Here is a 24,688-nt window from a genome sequence, read left to right on the forward strand (position 1 = left end):
TATCCCTGAAATATACAGCAAAATATTTGTAGTAGGTGTCATGGTACATAGCGCAATTTTCCAGAAACAGGAACAGTTGAGGCAGCAATGGATACAGTACATGGCAACACTATCAAGGAGGCAGCATCTGGTTGACTGGTTCACAACTATGAGTGGTAACACAGACAACACAGAATAATATGATGCATTCTGTAAGACTGAGGCTATGCAGTGTAGTACATGGTCTGGCCACAGTGTGCATCAAATAGCATTCTCACACATTATAGGAGGTGAACAGGCCACAGTCATCACATCTGCAAAGGTAGGGTTACACAGTAACTGCCAACATGAACCAGGAACCAAGAAACAACCAAAAACCTCCAATACCACCTAGATTAGCTCAGTTAGTGAAACCACACTCCACTCACTGAGTTATAATCAGAAAATACAATTTATTAAAACAAGAATTGAGTGCTTTTAAATGAGTATAACCTGGACTTCCTCAGAATCAAAACAAGAAACCACTTTGTTTAAATAACCCTTCCAGTAAGTTACATGTCTGATAATAGCCAATCACACAGCTTGTAGGTCCATTAAATGTGAATCACTAGATTTAACAGCCATAAAAAGCCTTCACAGGTATAAAACAGGTCTACTTTAATTAAACGAAAGTGCAATCCGTCGAATACAAATCCGTCGACACGTAAACAGCAAAACACGGAAACGTCGAATTCACTAAATAGCAAAATCAGAAATGTCGACTTGTCATAGTTGGCTCATCTGCGGTATAGCTCCGTAAGGTAAGTGTGCAATAGTTACGGACCCTAGGGTTAGGGTGTGGGTTAAGGTACGTGCATAGATAGGTAATGTATGTAAGGTTTAGTGTAGGGTTTTGTTGAGTGTATGTGTGTGGAATATTTACTTTGTGTGGGTATAGTTCTGTAGGGTAAGTGTGCGGTAGTTACGGACCTTAGGGTTAGGGAGGGGTTAAGGGTAATGCAAAGATAGTTGTGTATGTGGGGTTTAGTGTAGGGTTACAAGTGGGGTTTTGGTGCTTTAATTTAGGGTTAGTAGTAGGGTTTTGGTTAGTGTATGTATGTGTTTTTTGTTGTTGTGTTTGCGTAGGTAGTAGGTTACTGGCGGTGGGGTTTTTCCGACTATTGCGGTTTCGATGTTTAAATTTCGTGGTTTTGCGTGTTTGACGTTATCGTGTTTCGGTGTTTATGTGTCGACGGATTCGTATTTGATGGATTGCACTTTCGTTTAATTAAAGTAGATCAGTATAAAGCACAAAAACATGATATATATTGAAAAATCTACCCCAAACAAAATTTTTTTTTTTTTTATGATTATCCAATTAATTAAATAACATACAACCTTACCTTAAGAATACTAGTCATACTCAGCTGGTCATTCAACCCCAGTGGCAAGTGTGCTTTAAGCTTAATCTGCCAAAATAACTCCTTGGCTTCCAAATAATCTGCCCAAGGAACCCTCTAGGTTTTTGTATACTACCTCAGCCCCCCAAAATAAAAATTGATGTTTAGGAAAATTAATGATGTGTTTGGCCAAGGCTTTGCTCTGTTTTTGTGTTTGATTTCCTAGGAATGTTCATAAATATAATCTCCAAGTCACCTCTGGGTCTTACCTACATAAAAAAGAACACTGTTGACATTGTGCAATATATATAATATGCATGGTGTTAAACATACAATGAAAAGTAGGTTTGAGCTGGACTCCGTTAACCAACAAATTATCACTGACCAAAATATACATACATTGGGGACACACCCCACATTGAAAGGTCCACATCCTCTTAGAACTGGTTGCTAGGGGTGGAATTTCTTCAAATTACAAAAAAAAAGTTTTTATAGTTTTCCCCTTTCTGAACACTACCTTGGGTTACTTCCCCACCAAGTCCAGGACACCATCAAAACAGAAAAAGAATGTCATTTTTTTTCAGGATGTCCACTAAATCCTGGTGTTATAAAGACAAAGTGGTAAAAAATGTATGTCCAAATTCATTGGTGTTAGGTAAATGATCGGGTACTCCCCTGAAATCAACACTCCGATCTGACCTGAAAAGGGGATAACACTCACTATCCCTCTTGGCACTTACTTCATCAAATATATTCTTGACTAACTGGGATGGATACCCAATAGGATAAAACATATCCACTAACTTCTTCCCTTCCACCAAACAATTTTCCCTCTCAGAAATCATCTGTGCTAGTATCACATATTGCCCTTTAATCATTCCTTGTTTTTGGTGGTAGGGGTGACAACTGTCATAATTTAAAAAAACAGTTGGAATAAGTAGGTTTCCTATAAAGATTGCTTGCTTATCTCCTGTTCACAAAACTCTTTGATAATTTCCAAATCCAAAAAAATGATACTGTTGCTGTTACTAGTGAATGTAAATTTCAAAAAAAGAGGAGGTGTTATTACCAATATTCAATAAAGTTGTGAATTTCTTACATTGGAACTAGTGACTGATGCACTACAGGGTGGGGTACAGTCACAGGAGTTAAAGTCAATAACCTCATACTCTAGATAAATGTGGTGTGTCAGGGATCACATCCTCTAGTGACAAGGCTGGTGTGTTATTATATGACAATTGCTGGTACTGATGCTAGAGTCCACTATAACAGCTGCCAGGGATCACATTCTACAGTGATGGGGTTGGGGTGATGTCCACTGTGCAGCTAACTACATCAAGGCTGTATCTCTTCTATGATGCAGGTGGGGATTAAACTATGGGACTTTTCTGGAGCATCCTGAGGAGGCATCCAATGGATAGAACTAAACAAATATTACTACCTATGATCAGGGATGCCAGGATATGTGCCAGTGTGTGACACTGACTGTCCTGTGTTCTTTGATGTGGGACACACTGTGTATGTCCACATCATGTCCAGACCCACCCACAACTATGGTTCACTTGGCCTGCAGATGCAGACTTTGTGACCATCATAATGTGCTATATGGATGCACTTACACAGTATTTGCACCAGTGACCTCAGCAACACTATCATCTCATTGTGTCAATACTCCGGGTCATTATGCAGTTGGTTCATGTCCTCACACTTGGCATGGGGCACTCTCACTCACCACTCTACACTGGTGTACAGAGCCATTGTCTGTGCCTTCACCACTGACCTGAGCATCTGCTGCTTGATTCCAAGTGCTGTACACATATCAAGAACAGCAGGAACAGCATAATAATTATGATATTTTCAGTCTACCTTGCTTGTTTCCTTTATTACGTGCAGTCTTTTGTCAGGGGCAATGCATGTATAAGCTGCTGCATCTAGTAGGGACACATGAAGAGTCCATGTGGGTCTGTCAGCTATGATTGTTACACCAAGCTCTGATGAGGCTATGCCATGTCATATGCATGAAGCTATGTGCTCAATAGCTACTTCTACAGACACCTTTGTAGCTGTGGATGTCAGTGTTTCCTCCCCCTGGAGTATCATAGACTGCACTAATATGTCACTGGACCATGCTGCCATCAGCCACATTAACCATGCTGATATCAGCCCTCTGTTGCCCCACAGTTCTGGACCCTAAGCCAGTAGAACCTGTAAAAGCATGAAAAATATGACACAGACATAGACATATACTTCATGTGTCCCCTGTGGCATGCTTAGTGGTACATCTGGAAAATACTTTAAAACACATATGCTGTTGTGCAGGTAGCCACTGGTAACCTTCTCTTCACTGCATGCATGCACTGGTAATATCCTCTTCACTGCTTGCATGCACTGGTAATATCCTCTTCACTGCATGCATTGATGGGTACCATAGTCTACAGTTATGGTGAATACTAACCAAGTGCTTCCCCGACTGACACATAGGTAGTAGGTGTCAGGCCTGCACTCCCACATCCAAACAGTCACATCATATGTGCTGCCAGTCTTCCTTCTCTGTGATCATCACCACCAGCCCCCACCTTCTTCACTGATGATAGGTCTCCCCCTGTGGTGGCCCAGTCCATTACAATGCCCCAAGACTTTTGCTTTGTATGGGAGACTGTATTTGCAACCCTTCTTTGCACCTGTTACAGGGACTTATTGTAGCTGCACAGGGACTTATTGTGGCTGCCCATGAGATCACATCTTGCACCATATCTTGCTAGATCTAGTTCTTGCAATGCTGACCTCTGACACCTTTGGCCAGTATATGCTGCCTTGCTTACCAGCACCCCTATACCTACAGACAAAACAAGTAATTCAGTGGGGATGTGTGCAAGAGCAAACTATGCATATGACAACAGCCTCCCACCATTGTTTCCATCAGGATATTTTCTGCTGTTATTAAAGAGAAAGGCATGCTCACTCGAGTATATGGTACTGTAACTATACAAGTAAGTAAGACTATGGCAATCACCCACTATATATATTCCAGTCTAGGTTATCCTATGCAGTTTTGTAGAGACATAGCACTTCCCCCAAAAGCATATTTAAGACCATTGTGTGATAATGTGGCAGGCTTGTATATGAAACATGAGGGTGTCTGAGTGACTCTACACTCATATGTCTAGATATGTGTATGTGTTCTGTGGAACCATCATTATGTGTGTCACAGCTAGAGTGGAAACATCATATGTGGCCCATATTTGCATATATGTCAGGTACCCATACACTAACAGCAACACAGTGACCTTCTCCCCAGAAACACCACAGGCATTGTAGGGGTATAATAGATACTTGAACATTATAGTTCTCCTTTCTTATCTCTCTAATCATTCACATCCACAGCATTTTTAATGCAATTCCATTACAGTAAGTTCATATAGTGGAAGGTGGTCTTGAAAAATATGGTGATAGTACTTTATCTAGTGATACTACTCGGCAGTTAATGTAGTTTTTATACAAATCAGGCCACTCAGCGTCAATGTCTTGAATCATTTCTGCACACAGTAATATCCATACCAAGCAGCATAAGCTGTGCACATACTGTTTAGCATGAGGTATGTGATGTCTTTGATTTTACATGTGGCCTGGGAACATGGGTAGCACAATGGTACAGTGCTATACTGCATGGCATGTAATTCAGAAATGTGTGCCTGTGGAAATGGTCTGCCATGCCACTCTTCAAATGAACCGTCTAAGTGGCCATCTCTGCTTCATCCTCCACCAAATACAGGGCTCCAACCTTGTGCATCAGTGACAGCAGGATTTACCTGTTTTTTCTGCATGTGGTATTTAAGGAGCTGGGGCATTATAATGGGCCCCTATAAAAAGGTTAATGCCTTGTTTGAGCTGACATGGGTGCTGTCTTATGCCATGGGTGTCATCTGAGTAGGAGAATGATGTGGGTGTCACTGTAATGACTTAAAGTGGCATAATCCTAATCTATATCACCAGTAGGATGCAGAAGCTCAGGAGATATAGTCAGAGATGTACTGTTAGTACCTTTATGTCCTATTATCTACTATTGTCCTTAATGTTGTCCACCTGTGCTTAACAGCGCTTCATTTGTTTTCCACCTGCTGTGGAGTATCATTTGAATGTGGACAAGAACAACTCTCCAGATATTAGGATGCACATGTATTATATAACATTCCAGTGTGCAGCTGCAGTGGTAACCATATCAAATGTCTGCTTTATAATTTTCTTCCCATTGTGTCTTCCATATGTAGGTTAAGTTGAGGCTGAGGAGGAGGCACTGCCATATTCACCTCAGACTCCACCAGCCACTGCAACTCATGCTGGGTCACTGGTTAATTCCGTGTCTGTCACTGGGGAGGGGGGGGGTGATGGCTCCTTTGCTGGAGGCAACCTGCACTGGTTACATGCAACTTCTCAATCAGCCTTTGGAGGAGGATAAAAGCTCTTTTGCTAAAGATAAGCAGTAGTGTCACCTGTGACAACCCACCTATAGGTGCAGATGCTATTGGCTGCTGAGATATGGAAGCAGCTGTAATCTTACATCAGGAACAAGATCATCTTCTGGAGCAAATTGGGGAAACATTCAGCTCGTGGGACTGGAACACTAAAGCTTCCACAGGTGCAAATGACCTATTATAATAGCCACCTATGTGTGTGTGATGCCTTGAGCATGTTGCTCTCTAGACCAGCTGGCAGTCAATTATGTCAGCAGCTCACCCTATTCCTTTCTCAGTGTTACCCCTTCCTTCTGTATCTTTCTCTGTTTGTCTACCATATGCCTGTGTGTGTCCATTAATTGTTCATCCAAGCTTTTGTAGATATGCCATCCTTACCTGTCAATGCATATGATCCATGTTTCTCTGCCCATACCTAATACCTTCCATTCTCTATTTCCTTTACTCAAAAGTAGTTTTCAGTATCTTCCTGGCCCCCTATTGAAATGCTGGGACTTGCAATATCATGTCCTGAATTGCCCAAAAAGGAACAAAACTACAAAAGAAAGTGAATATTGAACACTGCTTTTCTGCTTTAACCTTATTTTTTGAGGCAGGTGCAAGCCCCCCTCTAGCCCTGTTTTGAGGGGCGAGACCCCACACATCTATCTATCTATCTATCTATCTATCTATCTATCTATCTATCTATCTATCTATCTATCTATCTATCTATCTGTCTGTCTATCTATCTATCTATCTATCTATACATCTGTCTGTCTATATCCACATCCATCTCTCTCTCTCTCTCCTATACATACATATATATTTATATATGTATATATATATATATATATATATATATATATATATATATATATATATATATATATATATATATATATATATATATATATATATATATATATATTTATGTATGTATATATATATATATATATATATATATATATATATATATATATATATATATATATATATATATATAGATGTGTGTGTGTGTGTGTGTGTGTGTGTGTGTGTGTGTACCTGGATCGTCTTCTAATTCCTGAATGGCCACTTCATCAAACAACAGAACATTGAGATGATGTTGCCAAAAAGTTAATTTTACAAACACCCAGATCACCACAATGTAACTCTGGGAAACTAACCACTTGACCACCATAGTGAACTTTGTTCTTTTCTCCACTATAGTGCGATCTCAGAGTTGGTATATTTAGTTGGGGGGGTGCAGCCCTCTTTACATGGAGGGTGCGAGGTGTGAAGCCCCCCACTTGGGTGGGTTTGATTTGCTTTGGTTTGGCTTTAAAGTGTTGTTGGCCAAGTGGTTAGGTTTCCGGAGTTACATTAGGGTGATCAGGGAGTTCATAAAATTAACTTTTTGGCAACATCATCTCAATGTTCCATCGTTCGATGAAGTGGCCATTTGGAAATTATATACATCACATGTATGTATAATCTATTTCTGAATATCTCTATATCTATATCTATATCTATCTATCTGTATTTATTTTTCCTACCTTTTTTCCTACCTTCCAACTTAATTCATTCACATGTTATTATAGATTGATTCTGCACCTTTATTATGAATGTTTAACACTATGTACATGCATATTTAAGGATCTTGTTTATACCAGTCATTTTTATATGCATTCTTGTCATTTACTTTTTATTCTAATTGTAAACATTGTAATCTGGAGCTTTTCTCCTCAGGTCTCTCCTGAAAAAGGGCCTCGGCCCAGCCAGACTAACCCAGTCAACAAATGGCAAATAAATAAAAATAATTATACCATGACCCCCCATTAATATTCCAAAACGTGCACGCTGATTGGTCAGCGTGCACGTTGTAAATCAGAGTTATAGTAATGGAAAAAGGTCCGGTCTCCTGGACTTTTTCCTTTAGTATAACTCTTGTTTTTTTTTTTACAGCAACGGAGAACGCAAGATCTCCATTGCTGTTTAACATAGCGAGACAGCTTTTAAAAAAAGCAACGGAGCATCTCTGTTGATTTTTTTAAAGCTGTCTCACTATGTTAAACCCATTTAACATAGCGAGACACTTTAAAAAGCAATGGAGATCTTGCTTTCTCCGTTGCTTTTTTTCAAAACTGTCTCGCTATGTTAAATGGGTTAACCTAGTGAGACAGCTTTAAAAAAAGCAACGGAGATTCTCTGTTGCTTTTTTTAAAGCTGTCTCGCTATGTTAAACCCATTTAACACAGTGAAACAGTTTGTAAAAAGCAACGGAGATCTTGCTTTCTCTGTTGCTTTTGCCCACAGCTCTGATGTACTGTGTAGGCATACGCATGCGCAGTACATCAGAACTGCCGCAGAATACCAGACAGCTGCAGAAGGGCAGCAAGGAGGCATTATACAATGCCATTATTTAAGAAAAGTAATTATTTTTTTTTAAATAATGTCATTGTATAACAGCAATAACCCACTTCTGGGTGTGGGTAATGCTGGATTTACCCACGGTTGGCTTTGTTTGGTCACTCAGGCTTCGCCCTCGTGACCAAACCATGCCAACCATGGGTAAATCCAGCATTACCCACACCCAGGCATGGGTCATTGCTATAATATACTGTCATGTCTATCTATTAATAGCTATGACTCTCTCATATATATATATATATATATATATATATATATATATATATATATATATATATATGCTATATATATACTGATATATATATATATATATATATGTATATATATATATATATATATATATATATATATACATATATGTATATATATCTATATACATGTATAGATATGTATACCCTATCCATGGCAGGGCTAGCCACCTGGCAGTGTAAACCTTGGCTATAGATGATTATCACAGTTGATGTGACATCCTGACACCATGTGGAAAATGGAAAAAGGAAGTTGTGGATGGATGGCTATATCTGTACAAACTCCAAAATAACATACCTCAAGGAAAATAAATGGTCTCAAGAAGTGCAGCAGTCTAGTCCAAACTAAACCACTCTAGGGAGCTTCGAGCCCCAGCAGGGATGTATACAACAAATACTAAAGGGAGTAGCTCTACCTGAGCTTTGGATGTTCCAAAGTTTTCATATTAAATCCCTTCAAATCTTCCAATAAAGTTGCCTTGAGTCAGTATTTATTTAAAGAAGCTTTATTTCAATTAGTACTTTTGTCTTATAGACTTCATCAGATCAAGAAAACTGGCTAATGCATTGCTCTTTTATCTTAATTTCAGCAAAGCGGTGTGGGAGAAGCAGTTGCTGTAATAGATTTTCATATTAGCCTTTTAATTGGCTGTAATTAAAGCTTTCCAATTTGCTGTGCTTCTTTGCAACTAATTTAGCATGGTTTTCAGAATTGGACTTGGCAATGGCTGCAATTCTAGCTCCAGATTGGTTGCTCTTCTTTACTACTGGTTTGCATTAAGTTTTCAGAATCCTTCCAATTTATTGGGTCTTTCGTCACCACAACTGTGTTCCCAGCTTCTTTGCTTTATATTGATCTATATCCAACTCTGTACTTGGTTTTGAAGTAAATACAAACTTTATACTTGGTTTTCAAGTGAATACAAAAAATAACTCTGCTTTTTCTAGCTTAATGAACAAACAATACATTTCTTATTGGGTGTACCATTCCAGTGCTAAAAGGCCTACCTTTTTTAATTTTTGTATACTTAAGATTGCTCTCATTGCAGGAGCTGTTATACGTACATAATTATTTCTTTAAAATTATTTTAATAGTCGAGGATTGAGTGGTTGGATTCAGATCCTTTGTGTGCCACTCTGTTTACGTTCAAGTCTCTAGTTGTTTCATTAGAGCACACTTTCACAGGCTAATAGAGTTAATAGTGTTATCAACTATATTCTAATCTTCCATCAGAAGTTGGGTAGAGCCTGTTTTTAATGGGGCTTCCTGAGATTAAATAAACAAAAAGTAATAAAACTCAAAATGTTAACCAATTAGGACCATGACAATAGTAGAGCCTGCTCATAAGTGGCTTTGAAAAAAAATGGATTTTTGTCTGGCCTTTCTTATAAAACAAGACCAGAGAAAAGACCATAAAGAAGCCCAGGTTTTCAGTCATTCAGTCTCTACATTCCAGGATTTGACATTGCAAGTCTCAGCAATTCAAAAAGTTGCCTAGCTTCTCCGCCTACCTCTTGCTTTTACTAATGAAAAGAGACCACTGTCTCCCCAAAAATACCTCTGCCACCACGGTCTTGTCTGTATTTGTAACACTTGCATTCCCCTCATCTTGCTATATTCTATTTTACTAATTTTCCTGTCTATACTCTTTCCTCCCCATTTATATGATGAGCATGGTGGCCACTTTGGTGACCATACCCACACTGCTGGTCTATTTTGCCATTGGGCTATATTATGATGCTGTACCTGCTGCTCTGTACCTCTGTCTTTATCTACCATGGTACTTCGCATAGTCACTCATACCATTTCAAATTCACTGGAAAAGCATCATTACGATGTTATACACATGAGCCATGCATGCCATACTAAAGCTGCTCCAGCAGTATGCTGATGTAGTGCAGACATGCACGTGCTCCAGCAGTATGCTGATGTAGTGCAGACATGCATGTGCTCCAGCAGTATGCTGATGTAGTGCAGACATGCACATGCTCCAACAGTATGCTGATGTAGTGCAGTGATGCACGTTTCTACTGCTCATCTGCATGGCTATGTGGCCTTTTTATCTCAACATTTCAGTACTGTCTCTTGCCTGTTCTGTGCATAACTAGCTACTTCAACCAGTGGGCCATCTCAGAATTAATGCTGCATGGGAATGCAGTGCTCTGCTACAAACTGAACCACTGTTCATCTAGCTATTGTTCCTTTTTGAAACATTTCACTGGTGATGTACCATACTGCAGTGGTGCCTCCACTGATACCAATGGCACTCTGTAAAGTACTGCTAATGCTGCCTGTGGCCATTCTGATGATATATACAACTACCCAGAGGGTCTCCCATGACATTTAAAACAAACAGCAAATCGCAAACTGATTGTATGTGCACTGCAGCAATGTAATCATTTTTTACAATTTAATTCCCTTTTATAGGAGAAATCCATGCAGCTGGTATATGTGACACTCTGAATAGTTTCTTGTGTATTTTCAAATCCGTGTATTCTAATGTGTTTTAATGCAGTGCATAAAGAGAAATTGCCTAAAGTTTTAAATAATCTATTAGAGGTTCATAAAATAGTTTTAAAAGTTCATAAAATACTTTAGATGGATTGTTGAGACATATTTGATTGCCAGTTCTAGCTTTCGTTTCAAGAAGTTGTGATTTTAGAAGAAATCACAGAGACACTTTTTGAGGCTGGATAGAAAAATTAAGATGTCTGTGGAATGTTGATTTTATTTATGAAGAAATGTGCTTATAAGGAAATTTGTATTTTATTCTTAGGGGGTGGGGTGATGTGATACTAAAGACAACCAGTAAATGTTCTTAAAGAATGGTGTCACTGTTTTGCTTTAAAATTACCACCACAACCAATTTCAGCCACCTGGCAGTATGTGAATGTGGCAAGGACTGAGCCACTACTAGTTCAATAGGCAGATACTTTGGATACCTTGGAAACGGTGACACTGGTAGACATTTCTTCCATATGATTGAAGAAAAATATTCTTGATTATTTGATGTAAGCTATTGAAAGGTCAAATAAGGTAAGTTAAGGTATTAAAATCATAAAGACTATATATAATAAAAAAAATAATTGGAATTATCATATGATGTATGCCTGTTGACCCAAACTTTTCTTATGGAATCCTTAACAGTATTTATAGTTAAATCACAAAAGATTATGCTATTGTTATTATGTTTTTTTGTGTGTGTTGTTTTGCTTGTAATGTGCTGTTTTGTATACAGCAATTTTATGGATCCATGGCAGAAATGCAAAGCATTGATAATTGGTACCCCACAAATTTGATTACAAAACAGAGAGATGAAATTCACACATTGAATTTTGAAACTTACTCTAAAATATTTAGGGCTTTTTCCCAGATGGAGCAAACACCCTCAGCATGGGGGACGGTGCCTCTAGGCTGTACTATACGAACTCCAAAATCACTATACCTTGGACAACGTGATCTCTCTGTTATTTGAAGTGTCGGTATTTTCTATGAACGATTTATATCACACATTAGTAATCACAGTTCAGAGTGCTGATCACTGATATATTACATTTCTGACTATCACGTGGATTTTACCTCGCCAGCCTTACAGAGAGAAATGCAGATGTGTACTAACATAAAACTTCCTTATATGTGACACCTTATTCTTCTTTCTTGGCAGTGGTCATACCAGGCTTGACCAGGAGCATTGTAACAGTGACTTGACTCTCTTCTTTGCTACAGAAAATGGTAAGCCTGTCTTTGACCACTCCTTCTGTCCTCCATGAGCTGTCCTGCAGCATCAGAGTGTTGAATGATTCCACATTGACAGCTATATAAACAGATGCCATGCTACATGCGAGGAGCTTAGACCTACCTGCACTCATTATCATTAATACATGTTCCAGTCATTACACACATTGCAGTACTTTATATTCATTATTGGCATAAACACATTTAAGCTAGCCTTCCTTCTAATTCAGAATAGCAATCTGAAACCTAATGTAAGCATATGTTTTTTACTAGTGATAATATATTACTAGTACACTTACCTCATGAAGTTTAATATTCTGAATTTCTTGAACTGGAAGCTGAACAATATATCTTCCCAGAAACAGCAGATTTTCAGCAGTAACCCAAGATATGGCTCCTCCCTTTTCTAGGTTGGCAAAAACACAGTTTGCAAATCAGTACAATTTAGGTATGCGTGATACATTCATAGTTCCACCAAATAAAACATGCTACTGATCATTTCATATATGATGTTTCATTTTATGTTTTTAATGTATGTCGTTAATTGCTTCATTACATATAGTTAGCATGCTATTATTTGTTTCACTGCATAAAATTAATGCATGCTGTTAATGATTATAGAAGCCTGTTATGTTGTGCTTACCTCCTCTGCTGTGCGATTTCTTCAGGACACGGGCCATCCAATTGTATACTGCCGTTTGGGTGGAGGCAGCCATCACATCATACACATCCCTGAACACTACAGAACTTCAAGAGACAACAGTGAAAACATAAAAAATACTGTCAAGTCACTTATCCAGAATACTAGGTATTGCATGAGCAGTCAACATTGGCTTTATTACTATATTTATTACCACTGATTGCCTCTCACATTAAATCCACATACCCAATTATCACAGTAACCTGCTAAAGTACTAAGCATCCAGGTAAAACTATTTTATTCAACAGAGTGATTCACATTTTACATATTATTGCTGTGTTTCTTTCATTTGTCATATTTAGTGTTCCTAGTTTAGTATATCTTTAGTCTTCACCTTTAGTCTTCATCACAGGAAAGGGCCTTCACAGATAATTTGAGGGGACCCATGCATGGGATAAAGCATTTAGGTGCTGCCTCTGTCCATTAGCTGTACAGGAGACAGTCCTGTGGTAAAGTTTCTGTTTCCTATCCATAAATCTAAGTTGTGCTTGAATATGGACAGGGATGAACTTTAACAACCAGTCACCGAACCCAGTAGATGCAAATGGCTCCAATGGTAGACTGAATACAAAAACAATTTTATTGTAAAACACAGAAATTGAGCACTTTCTTCTGACTATATCAATGACTTTCTCTCATTCAGTCAAAAACTGTTACAACAAGATTTTAAATCTCCTACTAAAGAAGTCACATGTTCTAATTAACCAATGAATAGTTTCATGTTCAACAGAGACTCAGTGTTCCAAATAAAAAACTATGCACAGAGTTGATAAATAAGATAATAATAACTAGATATTCAAACTTAGTAAAAAATACAGACTTAAATACAATAATTCAACTGAAAAAAGATGATATTTGGGGTAATTAAACCTCATAAGAATAAAGACTTAGAATCTTTGCTATGGAAAGGCTTTCATTTAGCCCAGGAAAGGTGTGTGTGTGTGTGTGTGTTGAGCTTGATCTGCCACTTTAATTCTTTGGCTTCATTTAAATCACCCCACAGTTCCCCTTGTAGGTCCATGGTTACAGTGTCTAGTCCAAAAAATATAAAACTGTGGGTAGGGTGCTCAGAAATGTGTATTCATGTTTTTATTTATAATGTCTCAGTTATGTTCATAAATATGGTCTCAAAACCTTCTCTGAATTTTTCCTATATATAAACCACAACATTGCTGGCACTGGGCTAAGGAAATGACTCCACTAGAATTACAAGTACAGTGTAAAGTTGTTTATACAAGGTGCCTATTCACTAAAACTGCCTCCTTATCACTAATAAATTTGCACTGTGGACAGAAACCACATTTAAAGTTACCTGCCTTTTAGTTTGTGAAACTTAAATGACACCATTTCCTTGGATTTCAAGTGTTTTTTAATTGATTTACTCTTTCTACAAACCACGTATGGTTCATTCCCAAGTTCGCCTACAAGGCCGTCAAAGCAGGAGAAAATACTCAATTTTTCATAAGGACCCCCACAATATCCTTGTAATATGACTTATAAGAGTTAATGAAAGAGTGGGTATGTTCCTTAGTTTCTGCCTTTTTATTCGTTACATTACTAAATGAGAAAATCTGTTCAGACCTTAATAAAGGTTTATAAATACCATCTTTCATCTTAATAGTAACCTCTGGAAAAGTTCTCTCAACTAGCCAATTGGGGTATCCCTGAGAATAAAACATGTCTACTAATGTTTGTCCCTCGACAATAACTTCCTCGTCTTCAGTTACCATCCTCGTAATTCTCACATACTGTCTTTTGACTATCCTGATTTTTTGGTGTTCAGGATGACAACTAGTAAAGTGCTGAAGACAATTTATAAATGTGGGCTTCCTGTAAGTATTACTGATGAGTCTCTTATTAATAAAATCCTTTCTAACCTCCACATCTAAGTAATTAATTTTGTTAACATCAAAAACGTTTAGGTCTGAAAAAGATGTAGTATTGTTTAAATAGTTCATGAACTCATTGATTTCATTGACAGACTTATTCCAAATAATAAATATGTCATAAAGAAAATGTGTATAAATTGCCCAGGGTTGGGGGGTTGGAAATATTAATCATGTATTTCTTCTCCCATTGGAGCATAATTATTGGCAAACATGGGGGCACACACTGCCCCTATGGCCACCCCCTTCTTTTGTAAGAAGTATTGCCCTTTAAAATTGCTTTTGAAGACAATTTCCATGAGTGTATCTAAGATGTTGATTTCATAGTTACTGAATTGTGAGGATTTCACTAAAAGATCATGGAACCACTCCAATCTGACATCATTTGGAATGACATTAAACAAATTTATGACATCAATAGTTAAAAAAAAAAAAACACGCCATCTGATGCACTCACACCCCTGAGCTTTGACAGGAAGTTCCACAAATCTTTGCATAAGTGGTTGAAAGGTCTGAGACATTCTTTTAGCTTGATGTCAATATACCTTGTCAAGGGATGGATCTTGGACTTACCTGCATTGGCAATGGGCATCATATAGGGGTCAAGTGCGCTCTTATATGTTTTAGGTATTTCAAAAATTGAGGGCACAGTAGGAAACTTGGATACCAAAAACGTGAGAAGCTTATGCCTAATCTCGTCTTAATTGAACATGTGTTGCAACATCCAATCTATTTTATAATAAGAAGTGCTAACCCAGTTTTGTGAAGTTTCTTCATAAAAACTATCATTAAATGCATGCTTATTCATTCTACTAATATAATCTTCTTTGTCCATAATAACAACCCCCCTGCCATTGTTGGACTTCATCACCATCAGTTTTTTGTTTTTACTCAACTGTCTAAGCAAGTAAAATTCAACATTAGAAAGGTTGTGCATGACTTTTCTACCACTGTTTTCCATTAAAATCCTGAAGTCAAATTTGTAGTTTTTCAAGCAAAATCAAAGGGAGTGAAAGTGTGGGATTAAAGAGGCTTTTTCTATTTACATCATTCAAAACATATTCAATAAAGCCTCTTTAATCCTTTATTATTATTATTATTAGTATTATTAGTTTTATTATTTGTTAATTATTGAGAATTACAGTCTATCAATGCTAGTCATAGAATTACATAATTTTGTACTTTAGGCTACAATGTTTTGCCTAGACTCAGTGCAGATGGCCAAGGCTATTAGCTGCTAAAGAGCTGCTTCTTGTAGTACAAGGTTTGATTCCCTCGACTTAATTTTTATTCTATGGGACTCTGGCAAGTTATTTCATCAGACATCACTCCTGGGCTGCTCCTGAAAAGGGACACTTGTGTCCCACAGGCTGTGACAGGCTGTTAGCAAATATATTACATATTTGTCATTTGAATTCCTGCACTTTTAACAGAAATGCTAATTAGTGCTTCACTGTATGCATTTCAGTTTGAATCCAAACTTGTGTCTTGTAGTTTAGCAGGTTGCCAAATGCATTTTCACTAAATATGAGTTTCAGGAGGAGTTCACTTTTTATCATGCTAAGTCTGCTTTTAATGTGAGATGTTTTGTTTTAGTTAGAAAAAAAAGGTGTCAGTGTTTTTGTGAAAAATATGTAATCAACGTTTTAAATGAAATCCAGAGTTCTATGATAAATGTAAACGTAAAAAGAAAATAGTGTGCATGCTGACAAGTTCGAATGGTGTTTATAGCAAATGGAGAGAGACAGAAAAGTCATAGGAAAGTAGTGTGGCTGGCAGAGGCCTGCTGCTTTACCTGGCATATGGCCCTATTTGTCCACAAGCCAGATCTATTGGGTTTGGAGGCATATGCTGCAACAATACAAGATTATTAGACATTGAAATAGGTCAGACCTGTACTGAGTGATATCAGATGGGATACCTATTCTTGATGATAAAAAATAAACAGTGAAGTTAAAAATGAAATATATTTGTCCTGCAAGCATGTAAGCTTGCCCCCGCCACAAAACAATAGTATGCTATATTCAGTAATATTTCTGATTTTTGCATGACTTGTAGGTTGTTGAGCGAAAGCTGCTTCACTGTTTATATTGTCTTTAATTGTTTTGCTTTATTCATTGTACCAAAAAATGAATTGATTCATTAACCTCCCGACTTGTGTAATACAGTCTAAACATGTTGCATTTTATTTATTTATTTATTTATTTGTCATTTGTTAACCAGGTTGGTCCAAATGAGACAAGGGCCCATTTTCAGTGGAGACCTCAAAACAAATAGGATAGAAAAGTGAATCAGCATTACATGAAGTCAAAGACAGTGTAGTAAGATTTAACAGTTACATAAAAGTTACATGCATACATTCCAATAGTTGTACAAAAAGTATCAAGCTTGAACTACATCATCCGCTGAAGAATTATTATTTACATATGTACAATGAAGTATTTGGTGACTTCTTATCATACTTAGCATGTATAGAAAATGAACACTTAGAGAAGATAATAAGTTAGTGCAAAAAGAAGTGAAAAGAAAAGGGGGTGGGGTCATGACAGGGTAAGGACTCATGTTATCCAGATAGTTTTTGAGTTCTTTCTTAAAACCGTTCGAGTGTTTAATTTGCCAGATATTTGGAGGGAGTTTGTTCCAGACTTGGGACACTAGGCATTTGTAAACTAGCTTACCTATGTGCTTATTTGGTTTATACTCTTCAAGAAGGAGTTGATCAGAGCTATAGAGGAAATGAGAAGGAGTGTAGAGGGATGCCAGCGAGGAGAGGGAAGGACAGGAGGTGGGTTTATTAAGTAATGAGTCAGTGAATTGTAGCTGGGATAAGAGCAGTAGATGAGGAAATTCAAGCCATTGTAGTTATTTAAGAGCATGTCAGTGGTGGCATCTGTATGGATGGTTGCTGGCAAATCTAGCAATTTTATTATATGTTTGTACAAGTTTGTTTAATAAGGAGGATTGTAGGTGTCTAAAGATAGGAGAGGCATAGAGGAGACAGGGAAAGAAGAAAGCTTGTGCCAGAGAAGATTTGGATTCAAGAGTCAGGATTTTTTTTATTTCTATATAGTAGTCCCAATTTTTGATGTGTCTTTTTAATACAGTGGTGAATATGTAAGTGAAATTTTAGTTGGTCACCAGTTATGGTTTCACAGAGTTTGTTGTGTGGTTCAGGTTTTATGGTAGTACTATTGCTAGAAGTAATGGTGAACATAGATATATGATGGGAGACAGATTTAGGAATGAAAAGAAGGAGTTTTGAGTAATAGACTGAAGGTCAGGGATGTCGTTCGTGAAAGACATATGAGTAGAATCATCTGAGTGAAATTAACAGGATAATCAGTAAGGTCAAGCGTGATATGCTTAATTTTAGGTTATGTAATTGAATTAGGGAAGATACTTTCAAATTTATATTGATTGGACATCCTGTCATTCCATTGTTCAAAGCTTTGTCTAAGATACATAAGGATTCCAGGAACCCACTGTTACGTCCCATCGTATCTGGTAGGGGGTGGATCACTGAGAATGTTTCCATTTGGGTGGAGTCTCAACTAAGGAAATGTTTAACTTCTGTACCAAGGATATTGAGAGATAACGCTCATTTTTTTTAAAGTCCCTGTATAGTCATTTAGGTCATTAACTTCAGTTTGCTCTGATCGTTTTCAGTTCCATCTTTTGTGTTTTACTAGTTGAGATTTTTGGAGTTGTTTCCATTCAGGTCCCAATGTTGATTGTATGAGCTATCTATTGGTAACCCTAGATGTAAACAATTTATTTATGGTTATTATGGTTTTCTCCCTTTTTAATTTCTCCAAGTCTTTTGTATTTCTAATACCATGATGGGAATGGACCCCATTCCTAAGTCAAAGTACGATTAAAGTTCATGAAATTAGTATTGTTTCACTCTTTGATGTTAGCCAAAAGTGCTCTTCACAGCACCCACAATGTGCCCAGTAATGATTCCTTCTGCAATTCGTACAGTGTTACATGAATTGGTAACATATCTAAATACAATTGTAAATTCTTTTTTATAAGACCAGTTGCTCCTACTACTATTGGAACTGTCTGGGTATCTTTCTTCCACATGGCTCTTGTTTCTGCCTGCAGATCAAGGTATTTTATGACTTAGTGCAAGACACTATAGTCACTAGGTGTGGCGATTTCAATGATCAATGCTACTTTTGTCTTCTTTCTTGGACCACTATATCCAGTTTTCTAGCATCTATCTTTGGACTGTTGTTATTGGTTGATCTCATGTGATGCAAACTTCATCATTTTCTATGATTTTCTGTGGCTCATGTTTCCAGTGTTTTTCAGCCACTTCGATACCATAATGTTTGCACAATCTCCAGTGTAACAATCTCGCCACATTATTATGCCTTTCAGTATACAGTCCCTTTGCCATTAGAGAGTCACAACCAGCAATAAGGTGTGTGACTGTTTCCAATTTGGTTCCACAAAACCTACGTATGTCTATTTCTCCCATGTGTTCAATAGACTTAGTAAAAATGTGTGTACGTAGCCCACTATCTTGGGCTGCCAATATTAACCTTTCATTTCTTGATGTAAATTCAGCTCTCCTTAACCATTCCTGAATTTGTTCTTGATCAACACGAGGCTCTTCCAGAAGTTTTCTATACTTTCAACTATATTTATGTTTTTCCACATTTCTTGCCTTCTCATCTGGTCCTTCACCTTATAGTCTTTCTTTTGTATTTTAGCACATTCAGTGTATTAAATTATTACCAAGGAGTGTGGCCTGATGGCCATTGAAACTTTTTGAGATGAATTGAGGTTTTGAATCCATCTGATATAAATAGTGTGTGCTTATTACTAGAATGTATATTGAGCAACAATGTTTTTATGTATAATTTTTTTTATCAACAAAACAGGGGGTGTAGCAATGGGCACCCCTTGTGCAAACTCATATGCAAACCTAGTGTTGACATATTGGGAAGATCAGGTAATATTTAATGCAACACATTTATGGAAGGGGTTTCTGAGTTACTATGCCCATTTTGTTGATGATGTATTCCTGCTTTGGACAGAGACACCAGAACATCTTCATCAATTCATTGCCTACATGGAAACCACAACAGACTTCTTAAGATTTAGTGTTTCTTGTTCTGATACCATTGTAGACTTCTTAGATGTTTGAATAGTGAAGAATGCTGACAAACGGATAGAGACTATGTTGTATAGGAAGGAATGCTGGAGAAACAGTCTCCTTGCCTATGATAGCATGCATCCCAGGTATATGTTTGATAACATTGCCAAGGGACAGTTTTTTCAAACATCTAGATTATGTACCAATGATGAGTTATATAGAGAGAAATCTACAGAGCTTATGGTTAATCTTAAAGAGAGGGCTATAACCATAACATTGTGCAACGGGCGTTTAATAAGAGCACAAAGGAGAGGTTGAATAAGGCAAGTCCTTGGTTTTCAGAGAATGTAGTAGCGAATGACAGAGTGACAAATATGAATGGGCAGCCACGTCGAGTAACTTTAAATTATAGTAATGATGTGGGTGGTGTATGTAACATAATTCGCCAGAATTAGAAAATTCTATTAACAGATGATAAAGTAAAATAATTAATAACCCAGGAACCCCTCTTCTGTTTTAAATGCTGCAAGAACCTGAAAGATTTGTTGTATAATGATCAACAGGGGGTTAAGAGGTCAGTTGCAGGATGACAGGGGATATTCCCATGCAGACAATGTAAAGCTTGTCAATACATTAGGAACAATGTATTTATTCATTTGCTGTCTGGAAGAAGGTATTCATTGAAACAATATGCTGACTGTTTAACCAGCAATATTATATGAATTGGCTGAATGTGCAAGATGTTGTTCATTTTATGTTGGCAAGACCAACTGTAGATTAAAAGATAGAGTGTTACAACATATGTCAGCCATACATACAGCCAATATCTATAATGCTTTATATCAGTATGTAAAGCAGTGTCCTGATCATACATTTTGTTTTATGGTACTGCAGATTATTCATCCATCAATCCAGGAGAGGGGGTGATTCAAAGAATATAACAGAATGTAGTGAAACTAAGTGGATAATTGAGTTGGGTGCTGATAGGGCACCCGGTTTGAATGGAGTCATTCCTAGCAAACCTGTTTTGAAAAGGAGGAGGGTACACTACTGAGCTTTTGATTGGTTATCATGTATTTTAAAGTGTCTGAGTTATTTTGTATGTTGTCTGAATAAGGGTTTTTAACCTGAAAGTGCTCACCCACTGCATTGTTTTGTTTGTTTTATTAAATATTGGTTTTATCAGCATGGTGGTCTGGGTTATCATTATTTTTGTTACTAGGCATTGCAGGATGTGTAGAGAATTTTGAAAAGTTTTAAAGCTTCTAATCCATACACATGATGGATGGTAGTATATAAACATTTTACATCTATTGAAACCTAATACATTTTCTCTATTCATTCTACCTGTTCAATCTGCTGTAAAACGTCAAACGTATCTCTAATAAAAGAGGGTAATTTAACTATATAAGGCAATAAATAATTACGTAAAAATATTCCAACATTTTGTAAGAAATAATTTGAGGCTGAAATTTGTGGTCTACCTGGTGGAGTTAACATATCTTTATGGAGCTTTGGAAGGCAGTAAAAATAAGCCATCAAGTTGTTTTCATTGTATAATTTTTTATCTATATCTATTTTACAAAATTATCCTAATCTGTAGCCCTTTTGTAATAATGCTTTAAACTCTTCTCTACCATTAAAATAATCATTTCATGACACCTTGCTGTATGTGTTTTCATCCCTCAAATGGTCCATACACATTTTAAATACTGTTTAAATTGCATTACTACAAGCTGATTCCCCTTATCTGAGGGTTTAAATATAAGTTCTCTCTGTTCTCCCAACTCCTTTAGAGCTACGCTTTCAGCTTTAGTTAAATTATAAGTAATAAATCCTTTATTCTTTATAAACTCTGTTAAAGCTTGTTCTATAGAAAAATTTACTATAGCTGAGAACTGCTGCACAGCCTCACGATTTTATGTGGGAATAAAATCACTTTCATATTTTATTTTATTTGTGTCTAGTAGACAATATGCATTAAAATCTTCTGAATCTGAAGCACATGTATAAAAATTATCCATGGAATCATAGATTCCATCATCACCCACAAAATGTATTTTATTATTACTGTTTAAAAAATAATTCATTAAATGTAACTTTCTACACATCCTAAAAATGTCAATTTTAAGCAAATACAGCCTCGGCAATACCTTTAGGACAATTTTTAAGCTCCTGTTTAAAACAATCAATTGCACATCATTTAAAGTCTCATTACATACATTTACTACATTATTTACTTTATTGATGTTACCACATACAAAGGAAACACATTCAGTTCCATCTAGTTCTCTTGTTGCATTGCTGACAAGTTCCTCGATAATTTCCTGTTTTTCATTGGTCATTGTACATTTCCTCATGGTTTTGTGTCAATTCTGTGGTTCGTTTACCATTCCGAAAGTTATTTGTTAAATATTGACGTTTTTGTGCTGGGGGTAATGGTGGCTACTGACATTCATCAGTATCCCAGTCCATACAGCCCCTTGATGTTTCTGAAGAGGGTCTTGACATTACATGTTCATTGCAACTCTCTCCTCGACCAATAAAATGAGCCCCTTGTTGTCTCTTGTTTTTATTGGCTCTCCAAATGAAAGCCTTATGGTTATTGTGGTCTCTAGAGTCTCTCTGCAATTTTGTCTTTTTCCTCTTCATTAGTTCTCTTTCTTGTTCTACCCGTCTCTCATTTATTTCCCCCAGCTGTTGTTCCAGTCAAGCCAGGCTTATTTTGGTTGCTAATGAATCACAAAGTACACGATATCTCCCTTTTTAAATTCCGTTGTTTCAGGGTATCACATTCTATCATAATGTTGACCCATTCTGAAGTGCAGCAATGTGCCGCTGCAATCCAGCTATCCTGAAACCTTTTTTCTATTTTATCTGATACATCAAAGAGCATTGAAGGATTTTTAAAAAGCACATAACCCCCTTGTGTTATATCCAACTCTATGTAACACTGTAGTCTCAACAAATGTAAATAAACTGTGGTTTCCTCAACCATTAGTTGTTGTAGCCTAATAATTGTTTCAAGCACATCAGTAGAAAACAATACAATCATTCGGTTACCCACAGAATCGAAAGGATTTAAAATGCATTGCTTTTGGTTCTCATCTATCATTTTATCCCAGTTCACAGTAGTGTTTTCCATAACATATTCTGGGATATTTTCTATCAATGGAACTACATAGTTTTCCATACTTCTTTGTGTAGAATCAGTTACATCTTCTCGGAAAATTCTCAGCAAATGCACATTCGGATCACTGGCCATGAGCGATAGACTGCTGACACTGCAGTGCAGCATAAAGGTGTGCTATACTCCTGAGTGTGTCATCCTTTGGATGAGATGTTAAACTGAGGTCTGCTTGAGTTGGTGGTAGCTTAGATGGATGTAAAATATCCCATGGCACCTATTGAAAAGAGTAGGGGAAGATCTGAAAATCCCTGGCCAAATTTCCCTTAGTAGTATAAATACCACTTCTGGTTTGCCCTGAAAAGAGGCTACTAGCCTATTGGAACTAATCAGGTCAACAAAAAGATAAAGGATTATTGGCCCTGCATTTTGTTTCACTTCTTACTGAAAAAAATGTTTAGGACTACAGATTTAAAACACATTCTAACAATTGTCACTCTGTTAAACAAGAAATATAGTTTAAAACAATCACGTTAGTGAATCAAAGAACACATGCATTTATGCATAGTCCTAAAAATGTGTGCAGAAGACCCGTAGGTTGAAAACAGTAAAGGGCTCAAGGTACACTTAAATTGGCCAGATACATTTTCAATTAATGTAAGTTTCCAGGGAAGAGAAGTTTACTGTTGCTCATGCTGAGTCTGTTTTCAATATGTGATTGCTTTGTTTTGTGTAGCAAATGGCTATCTGTGTTTGGGTTATGGAAATTAAATTAAAATGTTTTAAATTAAATCCAAATCTCTGAAGTCATTCTAAAGTAAAGAAGAAAACAGCATGCACACTGACTGGGTTGAACGGTGTTTATGGTAGGGAGATACAGAGTCAAGTAATGGGGCACTGGAATGGCTGCAGTGGTGGGGGGTTAGTCCATGACCCTGCCTAGGGCCCCATCTAACCATGATCTGACTCTGACAGCAGGCAGAGAGCTTGTCTACCATACCAGGTCTGACAGACAGGTGGAGCTGCACAACCATGGGGGACCATCCTGTGCAACATCTCCATCTATATGCAGACTGGTGAATACAGGCAAGATAGCCAGAAATGTCTGCATTCACCTTGTTCAAGAAGAAGTGTAAGCACCAAGGATTTAGATCTTTTTATAACAATACAGCATAGGAGCTATCCTTAAAATAGCTCAGGTAACAGCTTTGGAGATGGCTTGCTCTACACACAGCCATGGTTTCATGCATGCAGACCTAGGACCCCCCCCCCCCCCCCCCAGCTTCCAACACTTTCAGTGCAGCTCTTCATGTATGTGGAACTAGGTACTACAGGCAGTCTGACTTTCTACCAGGTACTACCTGCAGTACCTAGTTCCACATACAGATGGAGACATCAATTCACTGACATGTGCTGTTGACATTGACTTTAATGAGCTTCACCATTTAGTCAGCCTTGTACATTAAAAGCCTCACCAAAATACCTTGTAGATTTTAGTGAGCATAGTGCAGCCAGTTCTACATTTGACATTGTTAGTAGAGGTCTGGCAGTCTCCTTCAGGATATGCTTGCTCTGGACTTCCAGATTCCTGTCTTTTACAATCAGGCTTAAATTAAGTGTGCTGCCCTGCTCAACATGTTTTGGAATCTAACCCAGTCTATATTAT

General features: G+C 37.3%; 1 protein-coding gene across 3 annotated transcripts in view; it reads right to left on the reverse strand.

Moving 5' to 3' along the window:
• OTOA (otoancorin) overlaps window positions 1–24,688 on the reverse strand; it is a 952,220-nt gene that overhangs the window by 704,785 nt on the left and 222,747 nt on the right. For all 3 annotated transcript variants that reach the window (XM_044089617.1, XM_044089616.1, XM_044089618.1), the window contains exons 9-10: window positions 12,846–12,949; window positions 12,502–12,608 (exon numbers count right to left, since the gene is read on the reverse strand). In XM_044089617.1, the coding sequence (XP_043945552.1) occupies window positions 12,502–12,608; window positions 12,846–12,949 (211 nt within the window). The remainder of the gene's footprint in view (window positions 1–12,501; window positions 12,609–12,845; window positions 12,950–24,688) is intronic.

Source organism: Protopterus annectens, chromosome 12.part0 (assembly GCF_019279795.1).
Source record: "Protopterus annectens isolate FY-2018-M chromosome 12.part0, PAN1.0, whole genome shotgun sequence".
NCBI lineage: Eukaryota > Metazoa > Chordata > Ceratodontiformes > Protopteridae > Protopterus > Protopterus annectens.